A 21,751-nucleotide genomic window follows, 5' to 3' on the forward strand; every position below is an offset into this window, starting at 1 on the left:
AATTTCTAGCTTTCTTGGCTCTGGAGAAAACTTGAAAAACATGACCTAAGTGAGACCCTACAGGATCAAAAGACAAGAAAAATACCTCATTTTTTTTGGCAGTCTTATGATTTTTAATTTTAAGCAAATTTCATGATCCTGACTCATGTCTTTTGAATACTGCAGCTGGCAATACTGGAAGTGTGACTACTCTAATTACAATTAAATATACATTCTGAAATGCATACCATGTTGGTTAGTTAACTATCAGAGAAAAAGGTCAGAATGTGTCATGCCCTCATACAGGTGCATGAAGGTGAGAAAGAGCACTCCAGGAGAGATCCCTTCATTCAGAGCCTGTGCAAGCACCTGTATCAATTTTTATCACTGCAGTATCTGAGAACTTTATATTTGACTGTGCCATATGCAGTTTCACCTTTGTCATTGTCTGTGCTGGGAAGTAGCAATGTAGAAGTAAATGCAGTATGACAAAAAAGAAGAGAATGCTATTTACAACTGCTTTAGCAGAAGGTGACATTTAGTCTGTTGCACATGTTTTTTCCATGGGGAGGCTCAGAGCCTCTATTCTTATCTTAAAAAACAAATCAGAAAACAATGGTTTGGGCAAAAATAAAGCCAAAGTGGATCTTCATGGACCAAAAGTCTCACAAGCTGAAAAATGAACACACTTGAAAAAGATTTGCAGGTCACCTTTACAAAGAAGTTGCTGGTAATACTCTAATATTCTCAAGGGCACGTCAGTTTTTTGCATGTAAAACAAAACAAAGCCAATGGATAATCTTTAAAATAAAATAAATAACCCTTCCACGCACAATTAGACTCTGAAGTCACTTCAGCACCTCTGCAGATATTACCCAATAGCACAAGTGACTTAGTAGCAGAAAGTGACATTTTTAAAGAGGAAAAGTATGGGAGGGCAGTTTTGGATATTCCTCAGAATGATTTCTCATTTCATATATTAGAGGGGTAGCTGTGTTAGTCTGGATCTGTACAAGCAGCAAAGAGTCCTGTGGCACCTTATAGACTAACAGACGTATTGGATCATCAGCTTTCGTGGGTGAATACCCACTCCGTTGGATGCAATAATTTCATGTATCACAGGAAGCAAATAATAAATTGCCATACAGTACAGAACATATTTTCAGTACACTTTGAAATGCATAATTTGAGAATTCAAAAATCATGAAGCAGACTTCCACCCCCAAAAAAGCAATCCCCAAGTCCAACTATTTCCCCCAAGTTAGGCATTCCATTCCCCTTCTCCTTGCTCCATTCCCCATCTCAAACGCTTAGGTCCTCCAGACTCCATTTACTGCATCATTAAGAGGAGGTGAGGTGCTGGTTAGCTCAGTGGTGCAGTCTTCCATATTCTCTCCCTGTTGTTGCCAGGGCTTTTCCTGGCTCTGCATGTTCTCAAAGCACAGAGTTGCCTGCACAGGAAATACAAGCAGCTGCTGCAGAGACCTACTCAATCTGGAGAGCAGCCTCTGATGACCACAGCTAGGAATCACAAGTGGCTCAGCCCAAATACCTCAGCTGTCTACAATCTAGAGCAACATTTAAAAGAACCTTAAATGATGACTGTTGTGACAGTATTGTGACACTGACACCTGCGCCACAACATTCATCTCTGTATTTGGATTTTGGCCTCTGCTAGAGTTTGCGGTAGAGAGTTTATTCAGGGATTTGGTTCAGGTTCATCTCTGTTTGCTATAGTGCATATATACAATATAAAACACATCATGTACCATATTGCTCAGTTACAGTTGTAATAGAACTTAATGATTTTTACTGCTTAGGGTTGCCAATTTTGATTGGATATATTCTTGGAGATTTCATCACATGACAATCTTTAATTCATGATGATGCCAGGACAATAATATGTGGAGAGATACCTATCTCATAGAACTGGAAAGGACTGAATCCAAAAAACCCTGCCTTTGCTAACAGGACCAAGTACTGATTTTTGCCCAGATCCCTAAGTGGCCACCTCAAGGATTGAACTTGCAATCCTGGGTTTAGCAGACCAGTGCTCAAACCACTGAGATATCTCCCCCATGCTATAACATATATGAAACAGACTTTTGATGTTACTGTAAATTTCTCTGTTTGAAAGAAAAGCATAGGAAACATTTACAAATTCATGTTTATATTGCTAGTGCCAAAATTACAAACAGATGTTTGATGATTGTACCAAGGTTTGCATCACACGTGTCACTTATGATTCATTTTAATTAATCCAAAAAGATTTCCCATTTCTCATTCATACATGAAGCTTGAAGATGTAGATCACCGATATTTGAAACTTGAAGTATTCAGTCTGTAAATACACCTTGAGGTCTAGTCTCTAGCAAATAACCCATTCAGTGGTAATACAAGCATACCTACTGGGCACGTTCCCTGGCATTGGATAATATTACAGTTGTATGGTTTCTAGTGTGCCATACTTCCCTACATTAACTGCTTAAATCACACACAATTTTATTTAAAAATATATAGAAGTCCTTTATTGGCAACTATAAGGTACCAATATTAGTAGGAATACAAAATGATTTAACCATTTTCATATTTGTGTAAAAACCTGATAAGCTCTTTGCTTTATAGTAAACCCCCTTATGACAAAATTGTTTCAACTGAAAAGTGCTATTTTAGCATATGTTCATAGTCATCAGAATTGTCACTACCATGCCTCTGTCTGAAGGCAAATTTGTATCTGAACCAGATAACATGGTTAATGCACTGAAACCCTCATCCTGCACCCTCAAAATCAATAGGACTTTTGCCATTGACTTTAATGGGAGTGGGATCCAGCTCTATGTTAAGGGTAATGTTTTTAGCAGTGAAACGTGGAGAAGCTTATGCTGTATTGGGCAGTTCCATGCCCTGAACACAGATGGAAGAGTATATGAGGCCAATTTGATTCTTGCCAGTGTGACAGGGAGTGCTCCCCTCCTCAGTGCCTCTTGTTGCTGGGGTGTGATGCTGCAATCTTCTTTCACTTGCTTCTGGCATCCTCTGTAGGTTGCTGACCTTGCTAGGCACATCTTCAGTGGCTCGGCCCTCTGGCTACATCACACAGTCAAACGGATGAACCCCTTGTAGGTTATTGAAGTCCAGAACAAAAATCTTTCAAACCCTAGCTCAAGCTAGACTCAGCCCCTCCTTTCTGAACGTGCCTTCTCTCTTCAACCCCTCCTCAGCGCCTTTAAATCCAGCTCTCTGATCAGACTTCTAAAGGAGCCACTTAGGCTACTTCACTACTTCCAGTGGGGGAACCCAGGCCCATCCACTACTCCAAGTCCCAACCCACAGACCCTAGATACAGCAGCCACATAGTACTGCCTCTACTACAACAGCCACATACCATTGCTGCTATTTCCTGGGCCTTTTCGCACAGAGCCCCATCCCTTTCACCCACTAATTTAAGGTTACAGGTCTTAGGTTCTCTCATTCCCAGGGCCAGTAAATCAGCCCATCACACACTTCAGGGCCAGGCACCCTTCCTTGCTTCTCTGCTCCCAGCCAGACATGCACAGCCCCTACAACTCCTTTTATCTGAGTCTATTGGGCTATGATTGGCTGCTTCTGTGCAGTCTCTCTAGACAAGCCTGGAGGGCTCAACTTCACTGCTCTTTTCCTGGGGTGGTGCGTGGAAAGGGCCCTCAAAGAGCCAGTTACACCCTATCATAGCCAGTCATCTTGTTCTCAGGACTTAGCACTCATAACTCATCTCAAGCAGGATGGTTCTGTTGTACAAAAGCTTTTGGATATTAATGTAATTAAAAATCCATTGATTACATGTTTTTTATGCTTAGTGTTGATAAATATCAGAGTCAAATATTTAAACTTGGTTGCCTAATATTAGGCAACTTTCAGATGGATTTAAGGGCCTAAAGGTAAAACCCCCAAATCTGAAAACTTTGGATCAGATGTTTTATGTTTCAGGTTGGCAATGATCAAACAATGTCTTGATATATAACACAGGATCTCTATAAATAGTATGCTTAAAAGAAGCCCAGGCTAAACAAAAATAGGTGCCCAAAATTAGGCCCCTAAATCCATATTAGATACCTAAATAACTAGCCTGATTTCCACAGTTGCTGAGCACCCAATAGCTGCCATGGAGGTTAGTGGGACTTGCTAGGTGCTCAACAGTTTTGAGAATCAGGCCACTCATGTCCCTAAATATGGGTTTGGGAACCCATATTCATATAGGTCAGGCATCTATTTTTGAAAATCTTGCCTGAAGTTTGTAATTAGTCCTGTGTGGAACATTCATGATAGTACAAGGATGATATACAGCTTTGTGACCCCCGCCCCCCGTGGTCTGGGGCATGCTGGATTTGTGAGAGTAAGTGACATTTTGGTTCATAGGGGCTGAAAGTGAAACACCCCTACCCTGTTCGTTAAGAAGTAAAAGTTACACAAAAAGTTACTTTTAACTGGAACATCCACAGGATCAGGGATTCCCACTTCTTGTTGGTTACAATGGTCACCATTAACAGTGCATATTTATCCACAATTACATAAGAATGGCATAACCACAGTTTATTTTCCTAGGCTAAAAATAGGGAAAACTTCTTGTTTTAAGTTGAATGAAATAACTGTGCTACCTCAGATACCACCATTTGTGGTACCTATTGTCTTTACAATGGTGGTCACTCTATTTGAATATCCATAGCTCATGGTCCATGCACATTGGGACTGAGATTTGTGAATACATCAAACCCACACCAGTGCTGATGTGGAAATTCTGCTCAGCCTTAATTCAAGAGTTAAAAGAGGAACATAGAACACATGAGCTTTTCAATTATCTGAAACTCAAAAAAGAGTCCTACAAAAAGTGGAAACTAAGTCAAATTACAAAGGATGTCTATAAATAAAGAATACAAGTATGAAGGGACAAAATAAGAAAGGCCAAGGCGCAAAATGAGATTAAACTAGCTAGAGACACAAAGGGTAACAAGAACACATTCTAAATATACATTAGATATTATCCCCCATCCCTTTCCGATTTTTCACACTTGCTGTCTGGTCACCCTAATAACCTTCTCATAAACAAACTAGGGAAATACAACCTAGAAGGAGCTACTATAAGGTGGGTGCATATTAGTTCCCAGAAAGTAGTTATCAGTGGTTCACAATCAAGCTGGAAGGGCATATTGAGTGAGGTCCCACGGGGATCTGTTCTTGTTCTGGTTCTATTCACTATCTTCATCAATGATTTAGATAATGGCATAGAGAGTACACTTATAATGATTGCAGACAATAGCAAACTTGGAGGGGTTGCAAGTGCTTTGGAGGATAGGATTAAAATGCAAAATGATCTGGACAAACTGGAGAAAAGGTCTGAAGAAAACAGGATGAAATTCAATAGGACAAATTCAAAGTACTCCACTTAGGAAGAAACAATCAGTTGCACACATAAAAAATGGGAAATGACTTCCCAAGAAGGAGTACTGCAGAAAGGGATCTGGGGGTCATAGTGGATCACAAGCAAAATACGAGTCAACAGTTTGACACTGTTGCAAAAACAGCAAACAAACAGGAGTGTTGTAAGCAAGACATAAGAAGTAATTCTTCTGCTTTACTCCACGCTGATAAGTCCTCAACTGGAGTACTGTGTCCAGTTCTGGGTGCCACATTTCAGGAAAGACGTGGACAAATTGGGGAAAGTCCAGAGAAAAGCAACATACATGATTAAAGGTCTAAAACAGTGGTAGGCAAACTATGGTCCTCAGGCCACATCTGGCCTGTTGGATCATCCTACCCAGCCCCTGTGCTCCCAGATAGGTAGGCTGTGCCTGGCCCCTCCCCCACAGCCTCAGCATGGGCGGCATGGCTGGCTCTGGCCAGGCAGTGGGTTCCTGCTGCTCTGAGCAGTGTGGTAAGGCTGGAGGTTGGATAAGGGGAAGTGGTCCCGGGGGTAGTCAGGTAGCAGGGTTGGATAGGGGGTGGATGCTCAGGGGTAGTTAGGAGTGGGGGTGTGGATAGAGGTCGGGGCAGTCAGGAGCAGAGAGCAGGGCGTGGTTGGATAGGGGGTGGAGTCCCGGGGGGGTTGGGATGGGAGTTCTGGGAGGGGGTGGTCAGGGGACAAGGAGCAGCGGGGGTGGGATGGTTTAGGGTTGGGGGGGTCAGGTGATGGGGAACAGAGGGGTTGGATAGGGCATGGGAGCCCCGGGGGGCCCATCAGGGGACGAGGGTGTGGATAGGGATCGGGGCAATCAGGGGACAGGGAGCGGGGGGGTTAGATAGGGGGTGGGGTTCTGGGAGGGTTGGGGAGGGGGTTCCGGAAGGGGGTGGTCAGGGGACAAGGAGCAGCGGGGGGTTGGATGGTTTGGGGTTTCTTAGGGGGGCAGGAAGTGGGAGGGGGCAGATGGGGGCAGGGGGCGAGGCTGTCTGGGGAGGCATAGCCTTCCTTATCCAACCCTCCATATAGTTTGGCAACCCCAATGTGGCCCTCAGGCCAAAAAGTTTGCTCACCCCGGTCTAAAACATGACCTGGAGGGAAGATTGAAAAAAATGGGCTTGTTTAGTCTGGAGAAGAGAAGACTGAGAGGGGACATGATAGCAGTTTTCAAGTATATAAGATTGTTACAAAGAGGGAGAAAAAATATTTGCCTTAACCTCTGAGAAAGAAGAATTATGCTTAAAATTACAGCAAGGATGGTTGAGGTTGGACATTAGGAAAAACTTTGTAACTGTCAAAGTTATTAAGCACTGGAATAAATTGACCAGGGAAATTGAGGAATCTCCATCAGTGGAGATTTTTAAAAGCAGGTTAGACAACCCCCTGTCAGAGCTGGTCTAGATATGAGTGCAAGTCCCTTACAGTGCTATGATTCTATGAGGTTGTACATTGTAGGATTCAGGTGTGCAGGGCACTCTAGTCTACTCTACCCACATATGCCCTGCACCACCATCTATACTGCTATTTATGCCCATGCTAGCTGGGCGTGCAATGTGTGTACTCTACACATCAACACAAGTGTAGATTTACCCTGTATCGGAATAAAGTCTCCACAATGGTTACATAAATTATCTCTCTCTCCTTGGTTTCAGGCATGGCCACTCATTATCCAAAGTTTGGCAGGTGGTGCTGGAAATGCATGCAATTAGCAAACAGAAACATTTTAAAATAACAGTGATTGTTATAAAGCTCAATTAAATATATTACCAAAGGGATGCCTCTTCTGATAGTTTGCCACATCAAAGTAATCTCTCTCTCTCTCTCAAAAGAGGCATTCCTCCATACATAAAAAAACCAAGACTTTTCACGTGAAACTGGATTTCAGAATAGAAACACAGGCTCCAAACCTGCAAACATTTATGCATATGACTAACTTTAAGCGTGTTCTGATGTGTTTACAGGATCAGGGCTTAATGTTGCACAGTATTCTTTTTATGTTAAAAGAAAAAACATGAAAATCAGCTTTCAAACAACATAATAACCAGAATTTATCACCATATCAGAGACATATCAACAGAGTGACCTTTCAGAGACAGCTCAGGACTGGGTCAAACTAAAAACAGCCATTTAAGAAGTTCAAATCCTTATTGAGGAGATTTCACATATATTTTATATTAGTTTACAGTATTACTAATAGAATGTTTGTTCTAAACAAGTCCACAGTTCTACTTGTTAGTTGTGCATACATAGACATTATTAGTATTTATAAATTATCTCTGCCCTCTCTTGTACAATATTTTGCATTTTGTTAAAACCAGATAATAGTTAGGAAAGAAAATAGGTAACTTTTATATCTGTTGTGAGGTTTTCATCAGACTAAGTCATAGTATAAAAGGAAAATTGGGTAAATCTTATAATATTTAACACTAAGTAATTTTATTTCCATTACTTCATTGGAGCTACAAATCATCTATTCAGAAAATGGTCCCAAAGAGAGTCTTTAATTTAAATTGTCTGATGTTCTTTTGGCATTCCTGCATTCTGACATTTTGGCATACTGAAACCAAGAGATATGTTCTCCACAAAATTTGGATGTAGCTTCAATTTAAAGAAAATTTTCCTTTTTTGTTTTGTTTTTTTAAGGTGGAGTTGAGATATTGTCAACTTTACTGCAAGTTTGTTTAGTCATTCTCAGCTTCAATAGCCTCGATATTTTGTTTGTATATAGGAGTGATAGAGGTAAAAATGCAAACTAGCAGCTTCTGAAATTAAGTTCTTATTTTTTCACCCATTAAAATCTAGGGTAGTGTTTGCCTTTTACTTGAAAGGGAGCAGGATTGGGCCCATCTAACATTTATTGGAGATTTCATTTGCTTGAAGTAACTGCAATTAAGCATAGTTTTACCTCTAAAAATCTAGCGTAATCTCAGTGTTAGGAATGGTTTCTGTTCACAGAAGCCATGTATACAGTGAAAATAACAAACAGAAATCTAGGGCCTGATCCAGCTAACCTGATTCTTCAAGCAGTTTACTAAAGCCAGGGCAATTCATTGGATTAGAAAGAGTTTGTGAAATTTGAGTCCCTTACACTGTATAGAATTATAGCTTTGAAAAATTCTTTTAAAAAGGTGGAGTGGGAATGCGAATAAATGTATTTTGACATTACATGACAAAATTAAAAGCATGGCCCCTTTTGACTGGATGGGGACAGAAAAACTCTAGGAAAAAATCTGCTTAAAGCTGCCTATGAAAATGAATCCTAGAGAGGGTTGGTTTACTGAAAAATTAAATGTTGCCAAGAAAAATCTTGGCCCTTCTTCAAAGCTGGTTAATGCTTTTAGAGCTGATTGCTTCTCCTCTTCTCCCTCCACAGGCCTGGATAAAGTGCCAAGGGATCTTCCCTCAGACACAACTCTGCTCGATTTACAGAACAACAAAATCACTGAAATAAAGGATGGGGATTTCAAGAACTTAAAGGATCTCCATGTAAGTGAATAATGAATTGATGGTTGGTGAAAATGGGAGGAGGAGATGATACATTTTAGAGCTGTAATTTAGAGAAAGAAACTTGAGACATGTTAATGCTGTATCTTATATACTTCACACTTATACTGTGTAATCAAGCAGCAATACCCACTTTGCTTCCCATTCAATAAGTTAGGAAATGCTGCTGCTGAGATCATATTCTGTGCCTGATCATGTCATTGCCCGTCTTTGAATAACTGGACTGACTCCTCCTTCCCACTACAGGAGGGGTAGCTCAGTTGTTTGAGCATTGGCCTGTTAAATCCAAGGTTGTAAATTCAATACCTGAGGAGATAATCTGGGGCAAAAATCCATCTGGGGATTGGCCCTGCTTTGAGCAGGGGGTTGGACTAGATGACCTCCTGAGTTCCCTTCCAACCCTGATATTCTATGAAGCTCGAGTTTCTTGTCATCAGCTTCAAGAACCTTTGTAACTCTTTCTCCACCTGTTGTTCTTCATCTCTTCTGCTTTGCTAAGAATGCCAGCCATGATGCCTTATTTGTCCACTTCCCCATCTATGCCATCTCCATTTGTCCACATCACCATCTATGGGACTGCTTATATTCCTCACAAAACATGTGCTTATGTGCTTTGCTGGATCAGGGCCTTAGTGAAGTGCTCTACAAGACCCCCTCTGTCTTGTCATTAAAGTTCTTTCTTACTGCTTCTTTATTACACTTCTGCCATGATGCCTACATAAATAAACTAATGAAGATATCCATTTAATAAAGAGAAAAAAATCACTCGATAAAATCTTGGCCCCAATGACATCAATAGGGTCAGGATTTCACCGACCATCTTTGTTAAATATTATGCTGTGCATTAATCCCCGGTGAATAATTCTGCCATCTTATTTCAGAGGGGTAGTCATGTTAATCTGTATCAGCAAAAACAATGAGGAATATCAACCGAGATAAAATTACTTTTTGTAGTGACCCAGCCATTCCCAGTCTTTATTCAGGCTTAATTTGATGGTTTCAAATTAATTCCAGCTCTGCAGTTCTGGATCACTACAAAAAGTAATTTTCCCTCTGTTGATACTCACATCTTCTTGTCAACTGTTGGGAATGGGCTACATCCACCCTGCTTGAATTGGCCTCATTAGCACTGACCCCTCACTCGGTAAGGCAACTCCCATCTTTTCATGTGCTGTCTATTTATACCTGCCTACTGAATTTTTCATTCCATGCATCTGATGAAGTGGGTTCTAGCCCACGAACACTTATGCCCAAATAAATTTATTAGTCTCTAAGGTGACGCAGGGACTCCTCGTTGTTTCTATCATCTTATTGATGTCCCATGTTTTTTTGTAAAACCATCTTTATTTCTTGTTTCCCCCTTGTTCCTGCATGTCTAATTTAATTTGTAAACTCTTCAAGGAAAGGTTATGTCTTCCCTTTAATTCTGAGAGCCCCCAAAACACATTTGGGCACCAAAAGAAAAGAAATGCATAAAACTAATACTAAAAATTACCTTAAATTGAGTTATTTTTATGTTCACAATTAGCTTATTAATATAAAAGGGAGAGAACTTTGTTATCCTTGCTGGAAAAAAAAAACCATGCTAGTTATATACTGTTCCCTCTTGAGTAGTCAGCATCATTACGCCCAGCAGGCATTGCTCCTCACCTTTGCTGGGCCATTTAGATTTTCTAGTTATAGATTTTCACCTGCTACAATTAAATATTTCTAAAGGTCTTATTAAAAAACAAACTTATCTACCTGGTGAAGTGTATCTCAGAGATTATGGTGATGACATACCACTGTACAGCTTGTGGATCATCAATAAGTTATATAGCACAGTTATTTCTCTAACTGTGATGCCTGGGAAATACTGATATTTGACTGGCTCTTGTCTTACACTTTATAATGTGGCATTCAAATGGTGTTGGTACACTTCATTTACTATATAGTAAGGACCCATATACACTACAGTCACAAACTACATTCTTCCAAGGCCTAAGCAAAGCCACAATCCCATGCAGACTACTGCATGAGGCAACCACCTCTATTTAGATTGCAAGTTGTTTGCGGCTGGGCTGTCTCCTTTTCTGATTGTACAGTTCCTAAAACAATGGGGCACTGTTCTCAGTTGGCTGCTCCAGAGGTGCCAACTCTTGCAATTTTATCACAAGTCTAGGAATATTTGTTGTTTTTCTTAAAGCCTCAGCTCCTGGAGAGATGGGATTAGGTGAGAATCTCAGCATTCATTCAAAAAAAGGTTGTGAAGAAAAGTCTGAAAATGTGACCCGAGTGTGACCCAAAGACTTAAAACACAGAAGTTAGATAAATACAACTCCAATATTATTAATTTTTTAAAAACCTCATGATGTTGAAGCCATATCTCATGATTTTTTTGGTGCCTAAATCATGAGTTTAGTATGCTTGGAGTTGACAACATTGCAGCTAGGCACTACCATAATTCAATAATCTAATAAATTGCTTATGAAATTAAAGATCTTTCATCAATTAAAAAAAACTACTTTTACTTTTAAGTCCCCTAAGAATGTGTTAGAGATTTAACATCAGTTAAGGATACCATCATCGGCTGGCAAAAACAGCCCTGAATAATATTATATTATCATTTATTATGGCTGATTATAATTTGAAGAACTTTTTACAATTCACTCCTAATTTTAATGAATAACAACGAAAGTCTCTGAGGTGCTAGTTTCTACATTGTTGTTGCGTCATATGTGTGCAGTTTGCTGGTCCATATTTTGAATTCTTAACCACTGCCTTCTTGCTCTGGAGCTGCAAACTCTTAAAATAAAAATCCTAGCCCTGTTGACATCAGTGGCAAAACTCCTATTGATTTCTATGGGGCCAACATTTCATCCTGTATCTATCCCATTCAGATGGTGATTTTAGCTCAATGGGCTGACCTAAGATATATTTAAAAATGAGAATAATGCTCTTTTTGTTCTGTTTTTGTACCCACCTAGCACAATGGTAATGCCAATAAATAATAATAAAATAAAATAATAATAATAAATTCATCTTTCCATAACATTGCTAATAGATAGGACAGCTGAGTTATTCTCTTTGTTCTACTTCTGTGCTTAGTCAGAAAAAATTAACTTTGCTATAAAAGTTGGAGGGACTGATTCTCATTTACACTTAAGCTCCTTTACATCACTTTGCATGGTGCCATGTTCCGGAATGGTAACCATGTTAGTCTGTATCCACAGAAATAACGAGGAGTCCGGTGGCACCTTAAAGACTACCAGATTTATTTGGGCATACGCTTTCATGGGTAAAAAACCCACTTCTGCAGATGCATCTGAAGCTTATGCCCAAGTAAATCTTAATCTTTCAGGTGCCACTGGACTCCTCGTTGTTGTTACCCCACTGTGGCAGTGTCCAGGGACCCTAAAGTGAGCAGAAATGTAATTTACACTATCACCCATAAAACAAAGAAAATGGAAGTTTAAAATACAAAAACTTTATGGGATTGCTTGTTCTCAATGGTTGAAGTGAGAATCCAGCAAAACTCTAATGAGGTCATGGGAGTTGCTAGAGGTTTACATGTCAGTTCAATTGAAAGCACATACTCGGTTTTGACTCATTTTAGGTTTGCTTTCTTTTTCTTGTTTCAGTGGAAAGGGTCATTATGAATGATTCATTTAGCTGCAACTACATTTAGAGAAACATCATACAGATGTTGAAAATATTGTGTTTTTTTTGATCCAGTATCAGACATTACAACTCACAACATCCATATCACCATTGATAATAGCATTGCTTCCTATTGAAGTCTGCTGTTGGACAAGAAATCAATCTGTTTGTAGCTGAGCATTAGAAAGAAGAAACAATGAGGAACTTTACATATTATAAGTAAAGCTGGATTGTCACCATCCAGCCTTCCATTTTGTTTTCATGTAAAATTTGCAAATAACACAGACCTTATTATCTTATTTGCACCTGAAAATCCCCATACATAAAGTGAAGGCAGGATAAGAATTTGGCCCTAAGATAATAATGCACTCAAAAAGGTGCCTGTTTGTTATCTGCTCCTGAAGTAATGTTACCTCCTTTCCTAGTTAGTAATCTGTGCCTGCAGTGAAAGACAACTATCTCCTGCACATACCATGGCCCACTAAAAGGGAAAAGAGACTTCTACAAGGAAGATGGTGATGGAAGCACACTTTCTATGACTTATATAAAGAACTGTTATAAATTGTCAGCCAGAGTTAAGTAGCCTTTGAGGAAAGATAATTCTATCTTGGAAGTGTCTACGATACCAAGGTTTAGTTGTTCCTCTTTATTTTTTCCTCTCCTCCTGACTCGTTTCTGCACTATTGATGGTCTGTGCTTAGGTATCCCAATGTCCATGCCAAGCCACTGTTCAAACTGCGCATTATGGGAAAGTAATGGTATGCACCAACTTTTTCTCTAACTTGTGTGTGTATGTTTAATATTTATCTTTCTTTCAGACCAGTAATAGAAAGTGGGTCTCACAGAGATCTCACATAACCATCAATACCTCAAACCTGTTCGAGCATTGCACTAATCTGTTACCTTTCTTTTTCCTTCCAAGTGGCTCCATGCTAGGCTAGAGTAGACAGGGTCAGAAATTTTCAGCACCTTGTCACGACACCTGAAGTGTACCCATCTCCCTTCTAGCATTTTTGATTCTCCACAAAACAGCAGAGTGCATTTGTGATTGTTTTTGAGCTAAATGAATATAATCCCCCATCGTGAGGTTGATTCTTTTTCAGGCTAGTTGGCCCATGTGGTGTGTGTTTGGACATCATCTCCCTCCCCATTAGCGCTGCCTACAGATGTTTTCCCTCGGCTTTTCTCCTTCAGTTCATGTTTTCACTGACCCCTAAACTCTCACTAGGTTGTTTTTCTGAACTTTTGTTACAAGTAAACCATATGAGCCACATTCAGAGAAAAGTCAACATTACCACTCCAAGGCTAATTACTTCTTTTTCTCTGAGTACCATATATAATAGAGTTATTGTGACATGGAGAAGAACATGTGATTATGGCATTGCCAGGTGCTATACAGGTATCTTAATCTCAGACATTGTTGCTCTGAGGCATGCCAAAGCTTCTGTTGCAGATTCTGTGCTGCACTACATAGTAAAATATAATGTATGTTAAATGCCAAAGGCAGGGGTCTTCAACTGGGGTGCTGACCCGGCTGTCAGGGGGAGGTGACCACCCAACTTTTCCCTTCCCTTATTGTTAAATGGGGAGTACTAGCTAGTCTTTAAATCATGATTTGAGGACTCCAGTAAAACAGCCAGGCGTTATGAGTCTATTACAGGAGTAGGTGAGTGAGGTTCTGTGGCCTGCAATGTGAAGGAGATCAGTCTATCTGATCCTAATGGTCTCTTCTGGCCTTACAGTATATGAGTCTATGAGATGAGGGGCAGAGTCATGGTAGAGAAAAGGTTAAGAACTACTGGCATATGGAATATACCTTCCACAACACCCATCTTCTTTCCCACAAAGTAAATCTTTGTAAAAAGGGCCTTTTTATAACTAGCCTGATTTGAAAACTGAGAAGATTTTGTGAAAGTTTGCAGAAATTTCCCAAATAGAACATTGCCATACTCAGCACATAATTTTCGTAAGCAGAACACAGTTCGGCCGAAGCAATTTTGACTAGAGCCATTACTAACAGTTCTGCTCTTAGGGGCTCTATAGATTATGCTAATATCAACTAGATGGATAAGATCTGGGATAGAGTTACTCAATATTATAGTAAAACCTGTGCCTGTCTAATTCTGGCCAAAACTACCTCCAACACACTAACAGGGAATTTTAAAGAAGCTGATAAGGATATAATTTCAATAAAGGGCAGCAAATGTAAAACAAATTAAAAGAAATATTTGAATTTTTTAGTTAATGCATGTTACTCACTAATGTAAGGTAGGACTTTGGATAAACTTTTCAAAAAGCACCTAGGGATACATCTCCACCGTGCCTTCAGGTAGTGTACATCAGTGGTCTCCAAACTTTTTTGATCACGCACCCCTCTCAGTAAAAAATTTTTGAGCATGCACGCAGGGCCAGCTCTACCATTTTTGCTGCCCCAAGCAAAAATAATTTTAAAAAAAGCTGCTCGGACTCCCGCCTGAACTGCTGAAGCAAAAACAAAAAAAAGGCCCCTGAACTGCCGAAGTGGCGCTGCTCCGGCGGCACTCCTCCTGCTGTGCACCCTGAAGGATCCTCATGCGCACACCCTGGGGAGCGCGCACCCTACTTTGAAGACCACTGGTGTACATCACCGCATAGCCCCCCTTGCATGGATTTAAACAGCAATGTTGACTGTGAGGCACAGTTTCAATAAGTACAGCAAAGACATGCCTGACTGGATTGGGTATATACTCAAATACATACCCTACGTGGCTCTCTACTTGCCCAAGCTCTGCCTCCTAGTCTACACTATTTTTAGCAGTGTAGTCTCCTGCTGCCTCCTCACTGCTGGAGCCTTTCCCCTCCTCAGGAAAAGATTCCCCCAATAGGGAAAGGCTCTGCCAGAGGGGAGGCAACTGGAAAGGATTCTAACAGCTCTCCGCAGCTGGCGCCTTTCCCCGCCACAGGGAAATGATCTGGCAGTAGGATGTCAGCTGGGAAAAGATTCATCAGTGGGGAACTGCTGAAGCCATTCCCCGCTTCCTCCTCGCTGCTGAAGTCTTTCACTGGCATGTACTACACACCACAGCATGTACTCAGCCTGCTCTTCACTGCAGTATGTAGCCACACGTACCAGTGGGTGTGTAGTGTAAATGTAGTCTTAGTATGCCTTCGGAGCCTAATTTCTACTGAATGTCAATGGGACTTAGGTACCTATGTCACTTAGGTACTTATACAAATATCACCACTGGTAAAAATCAACAAAAATATACATTACTCGCAATAACCCTTGTGGTTACTCTGGTTACATGGCATGATGGCATGCATCTGACGAAGTGGATATTCACCCATAAAAGCTTATGCTCCAATATGTCTGTTAGTCTATAAGGTGCCACAGGACTCTTTGTTTGTGGTTATATTAAAAATGATAAAGGGCATTAAATCATCATGATTCAGGGCATAACACTCACCACTAGCTGATGTCAAGAAGTGTTGTTCCCCTTTGTGCTAATATTGTGTGATTAGCTGTATTATGCTGGGGATGGGATTTACAGCGTCCTCCAAAAATTGTGACATTGGTTATTTTCAGAGGAAATTCTTTGCATTAGACAGAACATTGGCCTGTTCTACTTGCAGTTCTTATGACTTATCAGTGTCAAGAGAGTAAGTAAGAATTATGACCATATCTTCGATATGACCATTAAAATTATTTTGGGAAAGGATTATTGTCAGTGAACTAGTCTGTTGAACTATGAGTGACCTCCTCCCAACAATCTGGTTGCTGCTGGCTAGTACACAAAATTAAAAGCAGATATAAACAGCTATGTGTGTATGTTGTGGAGCCATCTGTAAAATAGACTACTCGATTTATTTAGGGTGAATTGAAAGGGGAATGCATTAGGGAAAAATATACAGTACACATACATATACACACTGTTCAAAACTATCATTCCACTTTTCTCCTCTCACTTTTCAATTTTTACTCAAAAGAAGTTACTGCCACAGACACTTATATCCTTTCGGGCACTTATTTATTGCTTAACTGATTGATGAAAGATTCAAACATTCAGCTTTTCCCCATTAGATATACTGGTAACTGACAGAAGTTTAATTATGGGAGGATTAAGAATTGGTGAGAAATATATTGGAATGGGACCAAAATATGTGGGCTATCAAAACATGTGGAGTGAAGGCATCTGTTTTTTCTTCCATTCCTACAAATAATATGGTGCAGTAAGTGAACAAGAATGCCCTAGAACTGTGCTCTGCTAATAAATATAAAAATAATGATACTTTACATGTACATAGCACTTTCTATCCAGTACTCTCAAGGCATTGTACAACCATAAATTCACTTAGCTTCATAACACTCTGTGAAGTGCATAAAAAAATGGGTGGAAAGATGGAAGGAACCTCATGTGGATTCACTGTAACATATAACACTTCTTATCTTAAATTTATTACAGTCCTCATATTAATGATTGGCATAGGATCTTCTTGTCTATTTATTACATTACTGTTTGTTAAACAATAACAGTGCGACCAGTGCTGTAAGGGTTACAAATTAGAACATGATCCCTGAACTATTGGATTTACAAACCAAAATGCTGATCTTGCAATTGTTACTAAAGTGAGCTGTCCTTACTTATGTGAGTAATCCCATTGACTTTAAGGGCCACCCTATGTGATTTGAGTTAGACAAAAAACTAACAAGTACAGACTGGAAGACCCAAAGGATAGTTATAAAGTCATATATATTAGTCGGCTAGATTGTGCCCTTTCCTTATGCAGTCATCACAGATTTTCTTCCTTGGAGAGACTGGGTAGAATGTGAGGAGAATTGGCTGGCTGCATGGTGGTAGGAGCAAAATACTGCAAGCCAAAATAGGTATTGCAAATTACTCCCCTCTCCTATTCCCATCCCCATCACACCCAGGGAGCTCTAAATGACACAATTTGGCCTATTGTTATTATTACTATAGAGACTGAGGTGGTGATGCAGTTATGTTTATGTGAGTTGCCTCTTCTCCACTGGTGTCAAATGAAAGGATTATATTTTGTCCTTGGAGGTAGACATGATTCTTATGGACACCAATGGGAGCTGCACATGCACCAAGATTTGACCATAAGTGATGCAGTTATGTTTATGTGAGTTGCCTCTTCTCCACTGGTGTCAAATGAAAGGATTATATTTTGTCCTTGGAGGTAGACATGATTCTTATGGACACCAATGGGAGATGCACATGCACCAAGATTTGGCCATAAGTAGTTGTATAGGTATTTTTGTAGTTATTTATCTTTTACTAATATGTGTTGTCTCATTTTTTGAAATTCTGCATTGCATTTCAACACAGCTAACACAGTGAATCAGTGGGTTTTTTTTAACTCTTCAGTCTTAATGCAACTTCACCCTAAATTTATGCCCACAGTGGATGTAACAAAATCTCCTGCTTTATTATTTTACAGGCATTGATCCTTGTGAACAACAAGATAAGCAAGATCAGCCCTGCAGCCTTTGCTCCACTGAAGAAACTGGAGAGACTTTACCTTTCCAAGAATAACCTGAAGGAACTTCCAGAAAACATGCCTAAAAGCCTTCAGGAGCTCCGTGCCCATGAGAACGAGATCACCAAGCTGAGGAAAGCTGTCTTTAATGGACTGAATAGTATGATTGTCGTAGGTATGCATCATAAGAGATTTTTGCTAAAGTAACTTGATGCAGTATATATTTTCTAGATATTACTCTTAACCCACTGTACTTGAAATAATTTTGACTTGGGTAAGCCAAGAAGTGTCTTGATAGTCTACAGCAATTGGCCAAATTATCCATGATTCACTGAAGGAAAAACTGCTCTTTTGTTTAATACTTATAAATGTAAACTACCGGACAGTTCACAAACATGTTTTGTTTGCAGAACTGGGCACCAACCCACTCAAGAGCTCAGGAGTTGAAAATGGAGCCTTTCAAGGGATGAAGAAGCTCTCCTATATCCGTATTTCAGATACCAATATTACTAGTATCCCTAGAGGTAAGAACAGCTATGAGATTTTAAAAGATTCAGGCATGTGAAATACACTGATCAGTAAGACTTCAAGGCCATGGTCAAATTCCACCGGAAGACAATCAGAGCCTTTTGAGTTAAATCTGGGCACTTCCAAATCTTGACTGGGCTAGTACAAGAGTTGTTCAATTTGATATTCCATTAATGGAACTCTGCATGAGATTCAGTTACAAAGGTAAACCAGTTTATTTTGGCTTTCTTCCAGTTCAGAGAGAAAATGGGAAAACTGTTTGTGGGCCTGATTCTGATTGAAATTGCACTTGTGTAAATCAGAAGTAACCCCGTTGAACTCAGTGGCATTAGATTGGTGTAAAACCAATATAAATGAAATGAGGATCAGCCCCCATGTGAGTGAGTGTAATCTTCAGGGTCAAAGAAACATTCATCTACAAAATGAAAACATTTGCAATTTTTTGAATAATTCATTGTATATTATAATAAAAGATCTCTAATGTAACCTATGCAAAAAGGATTAAAAATATACAGAACGGTTCCAAACTGCAGGAAATGATGGTAGCTATATTAATGTTTTGTCCAGTAAACTGTTGCAAAAATGCACACAATTTCAGAAAGTTAATACCAGAAGTTTTTTATTGTTCTCCCTCTCACTTTCGTTATGGCTGTTCTTGTGTACAGAGTGCCTAAAATAGTCAAAGTATTGTGTCCTGGGTGTTTTTCTGTAATAAATGGGATTTGCAGACTAAGATTCATATTGCAATATGCTCTATACAAAAGTAAAAAGAAAAACAGTATTTTTCATTTTCAAATTAATTCTTTTGCCACTGTTGTTAACTATCATAGACATCTGAGTCCAGATTTAACACCTGCATGTGTAAATGTGTGCAGGCTGAAATTCGCCTCTGTGCAGAGTCCCCTTTAAGCCATTTTGAAGATTGATGTAGGTTTTAGTTGGTGAATGCAGGCCCCCAGGACAGGGTTAGCAGTTCACTTTGAGTGAAGTGTATTTGAAAATCCTCTGTTTTCAAGTTCTCCTCATTGTAAAAGTTCTTCTTTAATGTTTAAAACAAATACTTTTCAAAGTGCAAGTTGCAAGATTCCTGATTCTTCTCTGATGTGTTCATGCTCCAAAGTCAATGGGCCTGATCTCAGTTATGCTAATGCCCTTTCACATCACTCTAGCAATATAAAAGACATGTAATAGAATCGAGAATCAGGCCCATTTTTTATGTTCGAGTTATACTGAAAACTTTTTTGGGACACCTTCTATTTCAGGCCTTCCTCCATCACTTACGGAGCTTCATCTTGACGGCAACAAGATCACCAAAATTGATTCTGAAAGTCTATTTGGACTCGCCAACTTGGCTAAGTAATAACATTTTCACATAACTTACAAGTATTATGTAAAAACAATAGCTGCAATACACACAATAGGAAGAAATCACTCTGTAAGTTAAGAAAGGTGATAATCTTTTAGCCTGAGATGTGCCAAACCATTTAGCAGGAAAAGTTAGAGCTTGTGTTCATGGTATGGCAATGCCCATTAAGGGAGTGAGATTTCTAAAGCACAGTCAGGGCCAGTACAACCATTTAGGTGACCGAGGTGGTTGCCTACAGTGCTAAGATTTAGGGGGTGGCATTTTCTTCATCAGCGACTGCGGCGGCCGGATCTTCGGCCGTCCCGGTCGTCGCTGGCATTTAGGTGGAGGGAGCTGGGGCAGGGAAGTGCGGGGAGGGCCGCCTGCAGCAAGTAAGGGGGGGATGGCAAGCAGAGGATCTCTCCGCCCCAGCTCACCCCTGCCTCATCTCCTCCAAGAGCACGCCATGGCTGCTTCACTTCTCCCATGTCCCAGGCTTGCGGTGCCTAAGCTGATTGGCGCCGCAAGCCTGGGAGGCAGGAGAAGTGAAGCAGCCACGCTCTGCTTGGGGAGGAGGCAGAGCAGGGATGAGCTGCTTCACTTCTCCCACTTCCCAGGCTTGTGGCACCAATCAGCTTAAGTGCTGTAAGCCTCGGAGGCAGGAGAAGTGAAAAAGCGACAGTGTGCTCAGGGGGGAGGTGGAGCAGGGGTGAGCTGGGGTGGGGGGTGGAGAGTGGGGAGTTGCTGCAGGGGAGACGCCTCAGGGTAGAGGAGGAGACCTGCTGCGGGGGAGGGGCACCTTAGGGTGGGGGCTCGGGGACGGAGGAGGGCGCAAGGTGGACGTTTCGCATAGGGCATGAAACATCCTTGCACCGGCCCTGAGCACAATAATGTGTTGTGTGTTAATTGGCTCATATGGACCCTGTTGGTGCGCACTCAAAGTTCCCTAGTATACTTTAACTTAGTGCTGTTTGAAAGAGTACCAAGTCAGAGCGCAATCGGGAACCATTAGTATGCACCAGCAAGGTCTACATGGGCGAATTAATATGGAACACGTTAGTGAACTTTAGAAATCACACTGCCATGATGTATATTACCCACCATGTAGACAAGACTTAGTGAGAACACAGGGACTTTGCCACTGAGCAACTCAAACAACTTTTTTCAAATCTAAGGAATTTACCAGGCAAAAATATTGTTACCCTGGAATGAATGTTGAACAGACCTAGCAAAAACCTGTTTTGGAAAATGCTGTCAAATTTTGAGGATTAAAAAAAAGGAAACTTTAGAAATTTAGGAACGCCAATGTTTATGATATGCTGTGCAAAGCTGTCCAGTAGGGACTATTGCTATGATTCAGCAAAGCACTTACACCTGTACATCAATGTAGGATGAGAGAAATAGACAGGGACACATAGGAATTACCGTTCTGGATCAAACTCATTGTCTATCAAGGCCAGTATCCTGTCTCTAACAGTGGCCAGCAGCAGATGCTTCAGAGGGAGGTGTAAGAAGAATCTGACAGTAGGTAGATGTGGCAAAATGCATGTCAGGACAATGACTCAGTGAACTGTTTGAAAATATCATGTGCAAGATTTTGAATAAGCATTGTGCATATGATTCTCACTGCACTGTGTACTCATATACATCAGTACAGACTGCATGCAAAGTATGTGTAAAATACTGCACTTATGGTTTAGTAACACTTTACATCAACTCTTCACTCACTTCACTGGTGTAAATGACTATACAAAGCCATGAGCATCAGGCCCTGTGACTCTCATACTGATGCAGACTACGGGGTTTGTGAGGTAAATCTTACACTACTCTGGATCAACAGCACA

The 21,751-nt window shown here is 40.4% G+C and overlaps 1 protein-coding gene across 1 annotated transcript in view; it reads left to right on the forward strand.

Moving 5' to 3' along the window:
- Nucleotides 1-21,751, forward strand: part of DCN (decorin) — a 43,842-nt gene that overhangs the window by 13,480 nt on the left and 8,611 nt on the right. The window contains exons 3-6 of the mRNA XM_030548570.1: nucleotides 8,784-8,896; nucleotides 17,996-18,209; nucleotides 18,445-18,558; nucleotides 19,825-19,918. Of these exons, the coding sequence (XP_030404430.1) occupies nucleotides 8,784-8,896; nucleotides 17,996-18,209; nucleotides 18,445-18,558; nucleotides 19,825-19,918 (535 nt within the window). The remainder of the gene's footprint in view (nucleotides 1-8,783; nucleotides 8,897-17,995; nucleotides 18,210-18,444; nucleotides 18,559-19,824; nucleotides 19,919-21,751) is intronic.

This window comes from Gopherus evgoodei, chromosome 1 (genome assembly GCF_007399415.2).
Source record: "Gopherus evgoodei ecotype Sinaloan lineage chromosome 1, rGopEvg1_v1.p, whole genome shotgun sequence".
Lineage (NCBI taxonomy): Eukaryota > Metazoa > Chordata > Testudines > Testudinidae > Gopherus > Gopherus evgoodei.